At 39.1% G+C, this 19,572-nt stretch overlaps 1 protein-coding gene across 1 annotated transcript; it reads right to left on the bottom strand.

Moving 5' to 3' along the window:
• Window positions 1-2,719: 2,719 nt before the first annotated feature.
• Window positions 2,720-15,225, bottom strand: wnt7ba (wingless-type MMTV integration site family, member 7Ba). Its single transcript, XM_084112040.1, has 4 exons — window positions 14,084-15,225; window positions 11,343-11,569; window positions 6,749-7,020; window positions 2,720-4,768 (listed from the first exon to the last, which is right to left on the bottom strand). The coding sequence occupies exons 1-4, from the start codon at window positions 14,164-14,166 to the stop codon at window positions 4,289-4,291; spliced, it is 1,062 nt and encodes a 353-aa protein (XP_083968166.1). The 5' UTR covers window positions 14,167-15,225; the 3' UTR covers window positions 2,720-4,288.
• Between the last annotated feature and the right edge of the window lie 4,347 nt (window positions 15,226-19,572).

Raw genomic sequence — 19,572 nt, forward strand, 5'->3', positions numbered from 1 at the left:
ATTTTAACAATTCCACTTTTGTCAGGGCAAGCTTCACATGTAGTTTGGATGGACATTACGATATAGTAGGATTATCTATTTAACACTTTAATTTGGTGCAATTATTGTAGTAAAATAAAAATGACGCAATTACTTGTGTGTACATTCCGTAATATGGTAATTTCTAATCAATGAAGAAATTCCACCCTCATGTTTATGCGAGTCTGCAGTCAGTGCAACCTCACCTCCTACTACAAGCAACATGCCTCGACAAACCACGCTTACTGAGAGCATGCAACACAGAAAAGTGTTCAAAAACAGCTAGATCAGTTTTGGGAGGAAAAATTAATACATTTATTTTAACAGTATTTATTCAAAAGATTGGGTTTGGTAATACGTTTGAATGTTTTTGAAAATTAGTCTCTTATGCTCACCAATGCTGCATTTATTTGATCAAAAATAAAGTAAATTATTGCAATTTAAAATGACTATATTGTATTTTAATATATTTAAACATGTAATTTATTCCTGTGATCATGCTCAAAAAACATTTTTTATTAATATCAATGTTGAAAAGAGTTGTGCCGCTTAATATGTAAAAAAATATTTTATTGTGTAGGCTATGTAAAGATGTTTACTGTCAAAATAGATTTTCATTTCTATATTCATTTAAAAAATGCAGTATTCATTAAACATTTTTTTACCATAAACTTGAATTATTAACAAGTGGATATATAGGATATACTATTGTATACACTCACTGGCCACTTTATTAGGTACTCCTGTTCAAGTACTATTTAACGCAAATATCTAATCAGCCAATCACAGTGCAGCAACTTGCTGCTTTTAGGCATGTGCTGTAGACACAGTCAAAACAATCTGCTGATGTTCAAACTGAGCATCAGAATTGGGAAGAAAGTTGATTTAAGTGACTTTGAACATGGCGTGATTGTTGGTACCAGACGGACTGGTCAGAGAATTTCAGAAACTGCTGATTTTCACACACAGCCATCTTTAGGGTTTACAGAGAATGGTCTGAAAAAGAGAAAGTATCCAGTAAGCAGCAGTTCTGCAGGTGAAAATGCCTTGTTGAAGCCAGAGGTCAGAGGAGAATGGCCAGACTGGTTCGAGCTGATAGAAAGGCAACAGTCACTCAAATAACCACTTGTTACAACCAAGGTATGCAGAAAAGCATCTCTGAACGCACAACACGTCGAACCTTGAGGTAGATGGGCTACAGCAGCAGAAGACACACGGGTGCCACTCCTGTCAACTAAGAGCAGGAAACTGATGCTACAAGTCGCACGGGCTCACCAAATAGAAATAGAAGATTGTAAAAACGTTGCCTGGTCTGATGAGTCTCATTTTCTGCTGCGACATTCATGAAAGCATGGCTCCATTTTGCCTTGTATCAACAGTTCAGGCATCTGGTGGTGGAATGGTGTGGGATATTTTCTTGGCACACTTTGGGCCCCTTAGTAACAATTGAGCATTTTTTAAACGCCACAGCCTACCTGTATACTGTTGCTTTCCATGTCCTTCCCATGACCACTGTGTACCCATTTTCTGATGGCTACTTTCAGCAGGATAATGTGCCATATCACAAAGCTCAAATCATCTCAAACTGGTTTCTTGAACATGACAGTGAGATCACTTTACTCAAATGGCCTCCACAATCACCAGATCTCAATCCAATAGAGCACCTTTGGGATGTGGTGGAACGGGAGATTGGCTTTATGGATTTGCAGCCGACAAATCTACAGCAACTGCGTGATGCTATCATGTCAATATGGACCAAAATCTCTGAGGAATGTTTCCAGCACCTTGTTGAATCTATGCCATGAAGAATTAAGGCAGTTCTGAAGGCAAAAGGGGGTCCAACCCAGTACTAGCAAGGCGTACCTAATATAGTGGCCGGTGAGTGTATGTATACATTATTGTAATACATACTCTTCATACTTTACACAGGAAAAAAGCTGCTTTTATATTTTAGGAAGAGGGTCCTTAGATTCTTATTGATTGTGATGTATGTTTATTGTCTAGCCTAATCTACATGGGACGCCAGTGCTCAGTTATTTCTCTCTTGGTCCATCCCACACCACTCTTTTTTTGCTCTTGTAGCTATCTAGTTCTCGTCCCAAGTGAATCAGACCAGAAGTATTAGCTTGCAGAATCATATCTCGCCCCATCCTGTCCTGGAATGAGCTGAGTGGTCCACACACACACACCCCCGTAGCTTTAATACCCCTCAATGGAGGCCTCTACTCTCCCCACAACACCCTGTTTTTTCTGCCTCATATTTTTTAATGACAAAATGTTTGTGCGAAACAATCGGGTTGACTTTTCTCTCAATCCGGGGTATAGTGTTGGGAGCTTACGCGGTTCCGGTAACCAGCAGTTCAGACAGCTAACAAAACAGGTCCTATTTACTTCTGCTCCGGTGGCTGCCTGCAATGCTTTTCACACACAGGAAAAAGACCAGAGGGGCAGAGAGCATACGGCGGGTGAATGAATGAGCCAGGTCGGATGCCTATTCAAACCCAGGCGGGAGCAGCTCTGCGTCGCTCGGAGATCAGCGTTTCGCAGTATCTAAACCACACGACTGCGAGCTACTCCGTGCATCTGGGAAGAAACTTTACCCAGGGTCCAGCGAGTCGATCAAGCAAGAGGTTGACATGCGTTTAGCAACGTTTTGCTTAGTAATAAGCATGAATTTAAATGAAAACAGTTGAATGTGTTTGATCCAAACTGTTTGATTTATTTATTAATCTAGTGATTTTACTGTACATCTCTTCCAAAAAAAAAAAAAAAAAGTATAAATACAACCAGGCTACAAAAAGATGAGATGGTTTCATATCAAACTTGAGAAGGCAATTAAGGGGAGCTAAGGAAAAATAAAAATCATAATAATAAAAAACATTTTACATAATTAAATCAGGACAAAAAAATGTAGATCTCCAATTAAACAATAAAAATATGACAAGGAAAATAGTATTAATAATTACTCTGAATATACCTGACATAAAGTGCCATATTCTCTACATAAAAAAATATATTTTAACAAATTTGCCAGCCATATAACTCGTATAAACAATTTAGATAAAAAAAAAAAATGTTGCTACTCAAAATATTTCCAGTGACCTTTTAACCATTTTCAGATCCATAGCTGTATGGTCCATTGGCTCAGGCGGAATATAACTAGACCTTGTGCACGCCGGACCAGTGATGTGGAATCCCATGTCTCTGGCATTCGTGGGAATGGTCGGTCACTCAAATGGTGGTGGGTCACATTGCAGTTCTATGAAGTATCTGAAAGCTCTCTCTCTTATGTTCCCACACATGGTTAGACACACACAAATTTGAAGACAAAACAATGCAGCATACATGGCCAAGTCTTGATATGACTAAGGAAGCTTCTCTCCGCATAAAAAAAAAAAAAGTTTTCCATTTTCATAAAGCCGACAGCATGCGTCACAACCACCAGTGCAGCAATTGCCAACGTATTCACCGAAATGATGGTTTCCCAAGTGTGCAGACCACTTTACTATCGATCAACTGCAAAAGAAATGCAGGGTTAAAGAAGCTCTTTTTACATAAACAATGTCCTGTATTGTTTCGGGTTGAATTTTGGAAGCAACAGATCAGTAGCAATGATATTAGAAGTTCAAACCTCCGTATACCATTATGAGACAACTACAGTATGAACATTTTCAGTCTTTTTCTCCAAACAGAAGGAAAAAAGGAATTTTTTCAGTGTTCAAACAGATACAGTACAGTGTGACCGAACGTTTTAATCTTTCCAGCGTTTCCAGAGTTGCAGCAAGTCTTTCCTCTTGAGCTCCCATAGGGATTCAACTGGTGGGACATTTTACATGTCTTTTACAAGTTGTCTTCGTTAATAAGCTTTCTTTAATTTGAAAAAAACAAACAAAAAAAACACTTTTGTTGGCAGTTTAGACTGTCCAATTTTGAGTCTATATCAAGTCAGGACAGGCCTCAGGTGACCTTCCTGAAGTCTGAGCATCTGAGAACTACGAAAGCCTTGCACTGCATTTGTAGCGTCCACATGTTTGAATGAAATCACAAAACAGTCGGTCTGAAGTCAGTGCATTTTCCTCTAAAGTTCCAGGATCTTCATTATTCATCCCCATCTCCCTCGGCAATGGCCTTTTTCTCGCATAAAGACTGCCTGATGTGCAAAACGAAGCCGTGTATATGTTCGACACTTCCATTTTTCTTTCAAACACTTCCTGTTTCTCTCCATAGGCTTCTTTCCTTTCTTTCCCGTCTTTTCAACTCTTCCGCTCGCTCATTTACAGGTGAACACCTCCGTCTTTTCGCTGCAGGTGTTGCACTTAACGAAGCAGCACCACTGGAACTTGCAGTTGCACTGCCAAACGCGTGTGTACTGATGGGTGTTGTGGCCTCGGCCGCAGCACATCAGGTTGCAGCCGTCCGTGTGAGGGGACGTGTGGTTACACAGGCGCCCTCTCGTTCCCGTGCTCCCCGTCGCAGTGTCTTCCTCGCAATAATTGGGTGAACGCTCCAAGTAAACCAAGTCTGTGTCAGTGGGCTTTATGTACCCACGGGACTGCTTGAGGCGCAAGAAGGAGGGTTGGCGAAAACGTGTGGCTCTCACAGCCTCCACCTCAACCGCAGTGTTATAACGCTCCTTAAGTACGTAGCCGATCTCTCTGAATTTCGGCAAAGTCGTCCAGCAGGTTTTTGTGGTGCATGAGCCGGAGACGCCGTGACACTTACATTCCAGCTTCATCCTTTCCTCTAGAACCTGCAGCAGTAGAAAAAAAAACGGTTACTGTTACCTGGCATATGAAGCACAATCTTCTGAATTCTAAATGAGAGGTAATGTAAATTAAATGTTATTTTATTAATTTTATTTTAACTTCATATATTTATTTGCTGGTAAAACTCACATAGTCTTTTACAATAGGCATGACTTCATCAGAGGCCTCTGAATCTGTGGTGCGAGTGAATTTGTGCAGCTGACGGGTAAGGGAAATTCTTGACATTTTATTTTGACTGTTTTCAGCAATTTGGACCAAAAGCCATTATTCAATACGTCCTGAGCAATGTCTCAATGTGCGACGCCAGATATATGTCAAAACGGAGAGGAAAAAATATGTTTTAGCCAAATCATACCCTGTAATTTTCTCTACCTTCCGAAGGGCCACATCAAAGAACGAGAGAAATGTCCATAATTCTCAAGTCCCCATTTATGTATATGGTTACATTTGAGTTAAAAGCAGAACTATTTGGCTGTTTGATGTGTTACTGATATGTTCAACAGACAGACGTACGTGATAGTTGACATTTACCCGTTTAGTTCAATGTTAATATTCCCCTTCAGTGAGAGGGATTTGAGATTCAGTAGTAATGTCCCTATGTTTTTCCCCACTAACTCTTTAATCCCTCTTTCTAAAAGCAGTGTATCACTATTCATGGTTAAATTAAGTAAATCACATGAAAACATGACAATTCTTTAATTTAAATATACAGGGGTTGGACGCTGAAACTGTAACACCTAGTTTTAGACCACAATAATTTATTATTATGGTGTAGGGCCTCCTTTTGTGGCCCATGCAGCATAAATTTGCCTTGGGAATGACAGACACAAGTCCTGCAGAGTGGGATTTTGAGCCATTCCACTTCCAGAACAGTGTCCAGGTCAGTATGTGATGCTGGTGGAGGAAAATGATTTCTGACTTGCTCCTCCAAACTACTCCAAAGTGGCTAAAAAATATTAAGATCTTGTGACTGTGCAGGCCATAAGAGATGTTCACCTTCACTTTCATGTTCATCAAACCATTCTGTCACTAGTCTTGCTGTGTGTATTGGTGCATTATCATGCTGATACACGGCACCCCCTTCAGGGAACAATGTTTGAACCATTAGGTGCACATGGTCTTACAGAATGGTTCGGTAGTCCTTGGCAGTGATGCACCCATCGAGCACAGTAGGGAATGCCATGATATTTCAGCCCAAACCATAACTAATTCACCCCCGTGCTTCACTCTGGGCAGAAACAGTCCGGGCGTTATGCCTCTTTGGGGTTTTTCTCCACACCGTAACTCCCACGGATGTGGGAAAGACAGTAAAGGTGAACTCATCAGAGAACAATACATGTTTCACATTGTCCACAGCCCAAGATTTCTGCTGTTGGCACAAATGAAACTGATATTTGGCGGCTATAGCAGCCCGACCCTGAATATTGACTCTGTGGAGCTCCTGACAAACAGTTGGTGGAAACAAGAAAGTCGAGGTACGCATTTAATTCTGCAGTGAGTTGGGGCAGTTGTGGTTTTATATTTTTTGGATACAATCCGGGTTAGTACTAGGACATCCCTTTCAGAAAGCTTCCTCTTGCGTCAACAGTTACTCCTGTTGGATGTGGTTCGTCCAACAAGGCGGTTTGCCGACATTACCTTGGACACCATAGCACTCGATACACCACAAAGACTTGCTGTCCTGGTCACAGATGAGCCAGCGAGACGCGCACCAACAATTTGTCCTCTTTCGAACTCTGTCTCTTATTATGCTGTGTGGATTGCAATATTTTATGTTGTGCTGTTGCTCTGCTAATTCAACCTTCCCACTCTGCTCTTACTTATGTAAAATCAGTGAAGATTGGCCACCAGGCTGTGCATAAATAGGCATGAAATCTCCAACACTATATTGGCCAGTGTGTCAGTTTCATTGTCCAACCCCTGTATATTTACATATAGTTTATACAACTTGCTTTCTTTCATACCTTTCTTCCTGCCTCGTTATTGTGTAGGTTCATTAGTCTCCTTGCATTTTTTTTAATCTCTCTGGCATCCACGAAGCGTCTGGAGAACTCCACTCCATATTTCAAGTCTGCCGAACAGCCTCCCCATTTCCAGCCCTCCTCCTGGTCGTGATAGCCCTGCTTTTCTCTGTCACAGCCGCAGTGGCTCAGGTTGCCCTGACTACATGCTGCTGTCACAGAGTGGGCAACACCTGCTGCCGTGATGGCGTAGGTAAATGCAGCCTCCTTGCTACCTAGGAAGAAAAGAGTAGAACCTCTGAGATGATTTGACACCACTGACATCCCAAAGTTCATGCTAGTGAGTTTCTTATTGTTTGAGTGCATCTTTGTTTGATTTCCTACTCAACATTGTAGCTACTGCATCTACCAGCAGGGTCTAACTTCCAATGCGAAGCAGACACAACACACCTGACTGTAATTTTATCCCTAAGAAATGATTAACTGGTTCTTGTTTGTTTGATCAGTGATGAAGCTAAACTCTGCTGGGACGTTAATCTCCAGGAGCAGGATTGAGCACTCCTGATCTCAAGAATGATGTAAGGAGACTAAACTGACCCCTGCTGGTCGGCCTTTATGAAAAGACCACTGAGGTTAGTAGGAATAGACTGACCGCCACAAAGATCACTATACTGTTGTCTGTTTGTATGGAGACCATTTTCACATTGATAAACGGACGAATTTAAGAGTTTTAATTACAAATAAAATGTTGCATTGGTTTTCCCCCATATGGAAGAGTTGGGGCGATTGTTCAAATGTAGCTTATGACTTCACGTAGATCTTTGCATTTATATTTACCTTTCTTAAAATACATAAGTTGCTCATGTTTTAGCATAACAAAAAGGCTGTATTTTTATCATTCCCTTTGCATTGTAGATAGTTGCTAAAAAAATGTTTGGTTTTTTTTACTTTTGAGGTTAAGAATGCCTATATGCAGCATTTGCAAATGTAATTTAAAATGTACTATATCCAGATTTTTCATTTTACTCTACTGAAACATCAAAACAAAACAAGGAATCATATATATATATATATATATATATATATATATATATATTTTTTTTTTTAAATTATTATTATTTTATTTTTATATATATATATAATTAAATATTTATTTATTTAGTTGTTGTTTTTTCCATAAAAACTTCTTGGTCATCATACATGGATGTCCATTTATTTTGGTAATTCCGTTTGCATTGTAAATGGGCTTCATATTGCGAAGAGCTGAAGTATGGTCATTACGCTTATAATTATAATTATAGTCATGGTCTTATTGCCAGACTTCAGATTAAGACTAATCATCAAGTCTGCCAAAAATTCCGCAATATAATAGTATTCACCGATTTACATTTACAGTATGCGTGAGAAATAAATATGAAATTGCTGTTGTCCTTTTAAGGATAATATCCCCTCATCAAGATATGCTGGCATTGAATCTTGTAAAAGAAGCAGTGATTGCCCTCTCCATCTTACAAAATGGAAAGAGACCATTAGCGTTGTGGTTCTTCTCATAGCTAAAGCTGACGTCCTATAACTTGACTGAGCACAGGGTTTTCCTTTATCCAGCCAAGAGCCTGAATCTGAATGTTGCAAAGACATTGGATAATTTGACAAGTAATGCGTGCCTGGACCTACTGATGAATTTTAACTACCATTATTGTGATTGATTTTGTGGGAAAACTCAAATCGCATTTCAGTGAAGTCCACAATGGCTATTAAATAACCAACAGTTTATGCTAAATTGCCCGTTCGTACATTCGATTTTGAGAGATATGAAATTCAATGGAAAAGTACTTTGAAAGATATTCTTTCCTGTAGGTACAGTGCACCCTGCTTCTTAAATGTTAAAGTCCCCCGTGGTAAAAATCAAGCTTTTAATGCTGTTCATATGTCTATGTGGTGTTTTTAATATGCCTTATGAATTTGTACATGGGATGTCTTAAAGTGCCCCTATTATGCTATTTTAAAGTTTCCTAATGTTGTTTTGGAGTCTCCTACAGCAGGTTTGCATGCATCAAAGGTAAAAAAAACTGTTTCATTTATCATCTCATAATATACATTTGCACATCACCATATTTTCAATGATTCTCAAACGACTCGTCAGATGAATCAATCTCTCTAAATCCCACCTTTCCGCTAGCTACTCTGCTCTGATTGGCCAGACAGCTCAGTCTGTTGTGATTGGTCTACCGTGTACAGCGCGCGTCGAAAACAAAAACGCCCATTGACATAACGTCAGCTCAATCCGAGCATGAGTCAGATGATGAAACATTGGAAGAACTAGTCATTCAACCCGAACCTCCATCGCAAGGACGACTCGAGCAGGACGTTTCTCAGTGATACACTACTCAGTTTGAGGTACATTATGAGATGTTGCATGCTTAATCTTTCCTCAAAGTAGTGACAACGACAGACAATCTGCATTAATAGACAGTTTTAGGTAATAGTGGCCCACAACTGATTAGCAGAAGTATTTGAGTAAGACAGTAATAATGTGAGTTAACCAGTTAGCAGGAGACCTACACAATATAAAACTCAAAACTAAGTATTTTGAACACCATCTTTCAAGAGCAAGCGTTTTGCAAATCCTGCATTGAACTCCGAGATTTTAGAAGCAGTCGTCAGTAAAATAAAGGAACAGCAAAAGTTTAGGATTATACTGCTGTGGTATTGTGGTAAAGATGATTTTTAACCACTGTATCTTCACATGCTCGTCCTTGGGCAGTGGAAAAAAACTGGCTTTACCTTCACATTGTAGAGCACAGCGTCTTCTCGACATGAAGCTATCCAGTATCCACAGGAATCAGCTGCCAATTTGAGGTTCAAGTTTTCCCTGGTGTCTGCGCACGCAATAAGTGGGCGGGCAATATGCTAATGTATCATCTTGACGTCACAACGAAACGGCTTATGACTCGTTTGAAAAACGATTCATTCATTGACTCAGAGTCAACTCTTACTTTTGAAAGACAATAACTTTATATACGGTGCACTTTCAGATTTAAACTTTGCAGGATGTTTTCATTCACTTAGAGCTATGTTACACACTACATGAAAGGTCATTTTCAAAAATCCATAATAGGGCACTTTAAGTCTATACCATTGCTGAGTATTTTCTCCTTAAAACTGCAGTGAACCAAAGACATCTCAAAAACATGGTTTGAAATCGCTAGTGTTTCTGATGTCACAAACTACCTTGTAACCAATCACGTCAACGTGTGATCGTCAACGAGTGGATCTCTGAGCTGGTGTGAGTGAATGGAGGTGGGGTTAATTTGCATATTCATAGAACAGCATATACTAAATGAGGCAAGGGTGTAGAGTTACATTCAAGCTATTTTAAAGGTGAACTAAGTAACTTTTTTTACCTTAACCGAACAGCTTCAGAGTCATTGGAATAGTTATATGACTTTTTTCGGGTTGAATGGTGGTCGTCTCGCACCCCCCAAGCGCCTGTGAGCCGAAAAACCACCCTTGCAACTTTGGGCCAACTTTTAGCAAAAAATCTGCTAAAATGCTGTCATTATTGCGCTCCCTCACGCTGTTCGAACCCGAATGAAGAAGACGTTTTAAAGAATGTCCCATCTGCTTTGATGTCGTTGATCTATAGCCTCTGGTATCTGAGAGTCGCCAACGAGTTTTTCGACAGTGTTGTCAAATATCTATTCCGAAGCTGTAGGGGGAGCTCTATAGAGAAACCTGCGAGCAAAAAGCGAGAATACAGCGAAGAAATTCCCGAAACTGCATAGCCCTGCTTTAAGGCGTGAATACATTTTTTTCAAGGGAAAAAAACTTTTTAATTATTTAAAATTTTGGTGATCAAAGGTGAGTTTTAAGGGATAAAATTATTGACTAAAGGGGGACTTTAAATATTTTAGTTAATTCGGTTATGCTTTGAGCTGCCAGTAAAAGTCGTGTTTAAATCAGTTTTACACTCGAAATCAGCGCAGAAAATGTGTAAATAGTCTGCAGATTCCATACAGGTCTCCATAATTGCATATGAGAAACTCTTATAAACTCAAATTTCCTGCTAGAGTTATCCAATAAAATGACTTGTCTTTAGGTCTCACAAAAGCAATTTGCACAAAAGAACAAAAAAAGCTTCATAGGACCCACAAACGCACAGTGTAGAGCTCACCACAACAGAGAAACATACATTTCCTTGAACAAAAGAAATAAGATTATGTTGCGTAGAGCCAACCAACCCCCAAAAGAGTGATTGTTACCAGGACCATTGGATTAAACACAGCCCCGCACCACACTCTGACCGTAACAAAACATTTCTGACTGATAGGCAATTTATATGGGGGTGCAATATTAAAAAAACATTACTGTATGTTCTCCTAGTTGAGGTTCTCACAAAGCCACTGGTGCCATTTGTGTGTGTGTAACGAATGTTTTGTTGAAAGAGATTTTTTTTAACTAATATATGAACTTTAACCTCGTTTTGTCTCACTTGATTTTACAGGGCCACACTCTCATGGAAACAAGTCAGAGCAAAAGGAACACGCACACAAAAGCATAACACCAAAGCACAGCTCACGGGGCTGCACCTACTGACCTACTCTCAGCTCTTGCCCAAAGACGGTCCTCTCGCCAAGGGCAGAGCAGTTCCACCGTCCGTAGCGAAACTGGTACTGGCACTCGTTGATGCCCAGCTGAGCGCCCTCTCCGATGACGATGATGGCATCTGGGCGGCTCTGGCAGATGGCACGCTGTCGGGGGGCCAGGCCGGGAATCTTGTTGCAGATGATGTTCGCACCCAAAGCCACGACTGAAGACAAAGCCCTTCGGAGACCAGACACATTGATGTCAGCATCTGATGTAGACCAGGTATTCAAGAAATGGACAGTTCACCCAAAAATGAAAGTTCTGTAATCATTTACTCACTTCATGTCGTTCCAAACTGTATGACTTTCTTCTGTGGAACACAAAAGAAGATATTTTGGAAAATATATCAGGGCTTTTTTTTGTCCTTACATTTAAATCAATGGGTTCCGAATGCTGTTTTAAACCCTGTTGACTTTCATTTAATGAACGAAAACAGTTAAAACAGTATTTAAATTATATTTTGGGTTTTTTTGTCTCAGGGAAGAGAATACGACATGAGGGTGAGTTAATGATGACAAACTTTTCATGTTTGAGTGAACTATCCATTCATCATTTCATTTTCTCAGTTAGTGGACGGCAAAAAACTATTTAAGATTGCTTAGTGTTTTAGAAGATATTTTGCAGGGTTTGTATAGACCCTTCAAATACCCAAACCCTTCTCATGATTTAACTGCACTTTGCCAGGCAATTTCCTCACAGACGTTTCCATATTTTTCAATATGCCACAGGCAACATTTGAAAGATTTAATATAATAAGCTTTAATATAATGAAAGATTTTAAGAGCATCTCATTTAAAACAGAACAACAAACAAATCAAAGTTCATGAATCGCAGCTTTTATGGGCAAGCGTGGAACTGGACTTGATTTAAATGAGACAGGGGTCCCACATAATGTCTAAAAAGTTTAACAGGCCAACCGTACGCAACTCTACAGACAAAGACCATATACAACAATGCGATCACAGGATATACTGCCCAATTAAAGTGAAACTACACACATAACGTGGATTACACTTGTAAATCAAGCCATCTGTTCTGCTATTCTTCAACAAAGATCACCACAAAGTTAGTCAATTGACTAATATTTAACACAGATGAACACAATTCTTAAATATATTGACCTATTTTAATGGATTAAACTGTTCCTGCCACTGTGGAAGATGCTAGGACCAATGATGACGAAAATGAAGTCCTATTTTAGAGCAGACCCAACTGTTCTCGTAACAAGAATATTATTTAATAACATCTGAATACAGAGAAACTTAATTCCCTTCAGTCATTTTTAATGGCATGCAGCATATCTCTTTTATCAAAAGCATTTTTTTTTTTTACACGTTGTGACATTTATTATTTTTTACGTTATGTTACATAGGTCTGGTCTGAGGAAAATCCATGAAAAAAAAATATTTTAGGCTCTAAATAGTCAATAGGCCACCAAATTAAATGAAGAAAGTTAACTGGGAATCAGAGAACTAAAAATGAATTGTAACTCTTTCAATAATAATGACCACTTCTGAAACTGTGACCGGGATCTATTTAAAGTAAACTTATGATTCACACATACGTTTTGAAATGTGTGGCTCAGTAATTTCTCCACAGGCTGAACTTTAGTGCAAATAAAAGGTTCAGTCTTTTCCAGCGAGACGCACATCTCACCCTGTTTTTTTCCAAATGCGGTTTTCCAATTACAAGCATTTGAGATCAGAACATGATGTTGTAATGAGTAAAACATTGTCCTTGAGCTCTCACAGCAAATGAATGAAAGGTAATCTCATCATTTCTGAGTGAACTAACTGGTTTATACTGGCACATGACTAGTAAAGCCTATATAACGGAGTGGTATAATGATATAGCTGTAAATAAACAATGTATAATCTTTATTCTAATTTCATCTGCTAATTTGAGTAATTAATTGCTGCCAGAACTTCACTGTAAAATCTGCTTAATTTTAAGTATTGGCTATACTGTATAGCCTACTGATAACATAATAACGCAGAAGGTAAACCAGAAGGCACATAATGGATTAAAGTTCATCAAGTATGTATCGGCAGGGAACAATGTTACTCAAACACAAAACACCATCAGTGTAACACACATGACAAATGCAAGAAACATAACTACTCATCCATAATGTGCATAACTGATAACAAAAATAATAAACAACTGCTTGAAAGATGATCAAATTTGTAGGAATGTACAGTAGTTTAACTTTTTACTGTAAATTATGCTTAGCCATGCTTTTAATTAAAAACATATGTAAATTTGCCTGGAAAATTGGTATAAAGCAGTAAAATTGCATTGCCTAGGTTCACCCTATTCAAGATCCCAGAAAATGGTTTCTGATACACGGTATTTTAAATAAACAATATAACTCCAATATAACGATCCAATCAGCAGCACTGTTCTTCAAGCACACTTTCCTTTGAACTATCAGTGACTCAGATGCAATTAAAACACAAGCATGCTCAGTATCTTCATGTAACACAGCAGGTGCACTAAATAATGCCAATTCCAACACATGTGGAAATCATGATTTGTTTGCCCTCTTAAAATTCATAAGACCGTCTAATTTTGCAGTGCAATAACGACAGACCTCGTTAACTTCGCTTTAACTGTCCCCAGCTGTTGACTGCGTTGCCACAGGATCTTAAAGGTGAGAATTAAAAGGAGAAATCAGTTGTTCAAACCTACAGGTAGCTGCCGCTGGTGAGGATGAGGAAGATCTGGGGGTAGTAGACTGACAGCAATGCACCGCAGGATGAGATGCTGCGCATGGTGACATTGAAGAGAGCGCGTGGAGAAAGCGAACTTCTGAAGTTTTGTCGTGACGTTACGCTGCTGCTGCTGCTCGGCGCGCCGCGGTCCGTGCGTGAGCTGCGGGCGCGGAGACACGATCCGTCATCTCCTGCGCGATAGGGGCTAATTCAGACTGAGTGTGCTCCCCGCCGCGGGCTGACGGCTGATTTTAGGGATTTCGGGTCTTGTGTCGGTGCTTTGCCATTGGCAGAGGGGGGGACACTCCAGTCCGCCCACCTTTACGGGCACGGTTGAGTGACATCTCCGCCTTTTTGTGATATATTGCGCTTAATTTCGAAGAGATCGATGAGACATACGCAGGAATCTGATTTGAAACCATTTCTTTTAATAATAATAATAAAATTCACTCAGGCTATTGGGAAGACCTTGTTTAAATCTTGTAAGAAAGTGAAAACTCAGGGTTTATAAAGTGTTCCTCTTTGGCAGACAATTCCATTCAGTAAATGGTGCATGCAGCTTCTCTCATCGCTGTTGATGGCAGCAGGCATGGGTCACCAGTAGAAGCTATGGGTGCGAGTTTATGAGGGAGTTCGAGAAGGTCTGATGCTAATTAAGAGGACTTGTACCTTCCCAACTTGAAGCCAACATAAAAAACGACGACAACATTTCAACAACGAATAAAGTCGCGTTTGGCTGAGGCGGTAACCATAGCAACAGCAGGTCGCTCGAGCGCTTGACGGTATATCGACAAAACATAAGTATGTTATTATTTATCGCTTTATAACACAGTTAGCTGCCTATCACATTAAGTGTTTGATGATAAGTGGTTAAGACATTGCTAGTGACGCCAAAACAGTTCTGTTGCGTAGACGGAACTTACTGACTAGAAATTACATTAATATCGACGACTCCCCCCACAGTCATTGAAGATTTTGCTGACTTGTATACAAATAACCAATTATCTGATATGTTGATACGGACTCTTTTGGAAAATCCAGCTTAAGATGGTATGGATTCTAGCTGGTCTAAGATGCTCATTAGCTGGTCATTAAGTAGCTAGTTGACTAAGTTAGCTGTGTTGCAAAAAAAACAAAAAAACAAAAAAAAACAAACATCTTGACTGGTTTGTTGATGGTCCTAGATTGTTTACCAGCAAAAGAAGATATTTTGAAAGTCAATGCTCTTCAAGCAACATTGGACCCCTCTGATATTCACTGTATGGCTAAAAAATAATATTTTTTTGTCAGTGTTGTCTTCCACAGAACAAAAAACCTCATAAAGGTTTGGAACGATATGAAGGTAAGTGATGACAGAATTTTCAATTTTGGGTGGACTAACCATATAATAACTATATCATGACAAACAAAAAAAATCTCTTTTGGCTTAATACCATTCCTTATTTTAATTTATGTATCCTCAACAACTTTACTTTCACATACAACCAAACTTTCAGATCTTGCTGTCAATTATTCAAACGACTCAAGTCAATTATTCATTCAAAAAGATTTCGACTATGCATACACCATTCTGAATGAAATCCTGCTCCCTCTAGTGGTAGGTGGTAAAAGTGCGTTGTGCTCTCATGTCACAGACAACCTAATAAGTAGAGGAGCTTTCCTGTAATCGGTCCTGTGCAAAAAAAAGTATGTACATAAATACATCTAGAAGGCATGTCAAAAACAACACATGCTTTCTGTCATAATGGGAAACATCAGCAAGTCAAAATCTGTTGGGTGATGGGAGCTTGATGAAGGAAAGCAAACAAATTGACTATTTCTTGTAAAGATGCTCTCTGCAAACAAGAGCTTGTTTGCTCTAAGGCAGAGAATATTGGACAGAACAGAAGGTGGAGAATTAGCTGTGCAGTATCATAAGCTTCAAAGGGTGGACATGTTTATGAGTCTGTTTCTTTCACTAGTGCAGAGATCAAAGTGCACAGCCTATTCAGATTTCCTGCTTCTGTTTGTGTTTGATGGTTGCAGTGGAGCTCAGGTTTTGCTAATGGGATGGAAACTTTCAGAATGCTGCACAGTTTAGACTTCATTCATATTATTAATCTGGCATCAGTTACCATTATGTATGTCGCTTTGGATTTCGGTCCTGAAATGAACAGTGCAATATAGTTGCAGTTGACCTTTTTGATGATTTGCAAGACCTTGTTATGCGTGTTTGTTTAGGTACAACCTCCAGCTTAGGGAACCTTTGAGTCTGACATAGAGTTTGATGAAACAAATTTGGCTATATGGGGAAACTTTCTCCAATTAAATGAGGATAAGACCGAGATGATTTTATTTGGAAATAAGGGGTGTGTGGATGATGACTGCCTGGGGTTGTTTCCTGGGAAAAACCTTGGTGTCATTTTTGACTCGGAGCTTAAATTTGACTGGCAAATCAATGCTGTCGTTAAGAATAGTTTCTTCCATCTTAGATCAATTTCTAAATTGAAATCTATCCTTTCTTTTGACGATATGGAGAAGGTTGTTCATGCCTTTGTGTCATCCCGTTTGGATTATTGTAATGTGTTGTATCTGGGTGTGAGTCAGGCTTCTCTCTCCCGTTTGCATACTTTTAACGGGTACTAAGAAGAGAGAGCACATTACTCCGGTGTTAATTAAACTACATTGGTTACCCATACGATACAGAATTCAATACAAAGCGTTGTTGTATGTTTTAAGTCTCTGCATGGCCTAGCATCTGAGTATGTTACTGATTTAATCAGCCGCTGTCAATCCAGTAGATCTCTGCGCTCAAATGATCAATTGCTTCTCATGGTTCCGCGATCCCGTTTAAAATGTAAAGGTGATCGGACATTCTCTGTTGCAGCTCCTCTGGAATGACCTTCCTCTGTCTGTAAAAACTTGTCCTTCATTGGGTGTTTTTCAGAGTGCGCTTAAAACGTATTTGTTTTCTTTAGCATTCGGTAATGATTTGTAAGTTGTGTATGTCATATGTTTGCATTGCTTTTATGTCTTTGTTTTTATTTTCTCTTTTATACCTTCTGTACAGCACTGTGGTTCCACTTGTGGTGTTAAAAGTGCTTTATAAATAAAGTTGAGTTGAGTTGAGTTGATGTTGGAGACAATGCATTATAAGAATACAACTCCATTTGACTACCTGTGTAAAATCGTCATGAGTAGCACAGTTTGCACTTGAAACATCCTATTTTCCCTTTTAAAGGTAATGGTAATCCTTTCTTGATAATATATTAAGGCTTTTTTCAGCTATGTCCATGTACTAGCCAAAATAATGGTTGACATCCTGTGCAGATAATTGAAATATTCTATTCAAACCCATGTTATGCCACATCCCTATACAAATTTGCAGCCAAGAGAACATTTTGGGTGATATTCTCTTAGGCCAGTGAAAAATATAAATAAATTCAAAGAGAATGGAAGGGAGGAACCAAAAGGGAAGAAAAAAATCCCATCAGATGCTTTTGTAAGCATTTTGACCACAGAGTTCTCTTGCCAAAACTGCACTTTAGCTGTGCTCTCATAGTTTGGATGGTTACACAATGGAATCTGTTTCTTTTCATTTACTTCATCAAGATTGTAGGGGAAAAGAGGACAATTTTCCTTGTCTTGGGGGAATATCTTTGTCTCATTGCGTTTTGTCAGTGACCGTTTGCTTGAGATCCCCTTAAAAATGCCAGGAGAGACGGAAAAGGCTTGTTTAGCACTTTTGTTCTGTACTACAAGGAATGGAAAGTGGACATCAATACACCCCACCTCCCTTCAGGGCTGTTGGGTTTCAGTTCTTCATCTGCAATTACTTTCTGCATAGTTTTTTTTCTCTCTCTGTTGCACCCTGTGACATCTCTGAGTCCAAGTGCGTGCGATCAACAAGTTGGTAAATCGCAGTTGAATTTGATCACATGATTATGATGCTCGGCTAAATCCCCAGAGCTGACAAAAGAAAATTATAAACACGTGTTTAGAGATATGTTTTAGAGCCATGTATTCCCAATTATAGCGAAAGAAGAAAAAAATGCATATTTTCATTGATGTGTTGCTTATAAATGTCTGTGTAAATCACACGATTTCCTGTAAGTTATTCCAGAATTTAATCTTTTTTTTATTTTTTTTATTCTCTCTCACTCAAAACATAAACCAGATGCTGGTACGTGTACCCACAAACAGATGCAGAAACAGCTGGAGTAGTGACAGTGTAGTTTAATATTTACTTACTGTCAGCATATTGTGTAAAAAATAAACTGCTTTATTTTTGGTTATATATTTTAGAATAATCTCCAAATTGTTCCAATATTACATTATATTACAACTTTAAAAGGTGTTTATTTTATTTTATTCATTTGCTTGGAAAAGTTACCTTAAAAAATAAACTATTTTTACAGCAGTGAGGATTAAATGAAAGTGCAATATTCAAACATACCAGTAGAGGGAGGCAGAGCTCCACAAAATAATCCCTATTCACTACCGGTTTTTAGACCAGGCTTCCATTCATCAGTGGTGTAAGGGTATCCACTGCTTGTCCCCTATCACAGGAAAAACTCCCCACTTTAGGTTTCGCATAGGCGTAACCTACCCAGCTCCCCCCACATCCTCTGGTCAGAGCAGTTTCTATGAAACTCCACAAGGGGGCTTTACTCGGATTGCCTATTTCCAAAAGATGAAGAACTGTGCTGCCGCCCAGAATGAGAACTGCACCTCACTGCTTCCGCCATCTTGTATCCCGCCCTCCAAAGTATAAACTTATACACTGTCGATTAAAGCTGATTCAAGGCTGCCTGGCTCTGACCCAAAGCCCGCCATTTTTTAGAATGGGTCAGAAAAATCACATTGCATGAGGCGTTCAAACAGCTTTTATCGTCTACAAATGTGGCAAGATCTTGTCATTTTTATGGTGTAGTTACATTTTATATAATAAAACATAATTTGAGAATAAGTTTGGCAGAGGATGTTGTAATACTGTGTTATTAAAATGCTATTAATGATATATAGCACTACATTTTGTGGTAGCGATGCATATAAAAGTAATGTCTAAAAAACTATTGCTGAAACCTTGCGTTTAAGGGTCAAAGGGCAATAAAAGTTTGACCTTGGATGTTTCTGGAATGGATGCAATAAATAAATATATGAGATAAACAAAATACTTCTGAAAGAACACGAGATCTAGAAAGACAGCTACATCTACAAACTTCCATGGCCTTTTTTTCTATCTCACTGTATTAGTGTTGACCTGGTTGATGGGGTCTGTGTGTAATCACACGGGTGGACTGAAGGGTCACGCAAATGGCTAATTGACTGCTAATGAAAGTTCTTTCCCGATTCCACAATGCATGTGCTTGTGAATGTAGGATGAGGTGGAAAAAAGCCACAGGTCAATGTAGAGAATGAGAGCAGGGGATGGAGAGAGAAGGAAAACTGGAGAGATTGTAATGGGTAAAAAAAAGAAGGCTTGTC

Source organism: Abramis brama (assembly GCF_963993115.1).
Source record: "Abramis brama genome assembly, chromosome: 4".
NCBI classification, from domain to species: domain Eukaryota; kingdom Metazoa; phylum Chordata; class Actinopteri; order Cypriniformes; family Leuciscidae; genus Abramis; species Abramis brama.

Coding starts and splice junctions, on each gene's coding strand:
- wnt7ba (XM_084112040.1), bottom strand. CDS start 14,166: ATGCGCAGCATCTCATCCTGCGGTGCATTGCTGTCAGTCTACTACCCC. Junction 11,570..14,083: donor CTCACCAGCGGCAGCTACCT/GTAGGTTTGAAC, acceptor TGGTCTCCGAAG/GGCTTTGTCTTCAGTCGTGG. Junction 7,021..11,342: donor TGGGCAAGAGCTGAGAGTAG/GTCAGTAGGTGC, acceptor TTTTCTTCCTAG/GTAGCAAGGAGGCTGCATTT.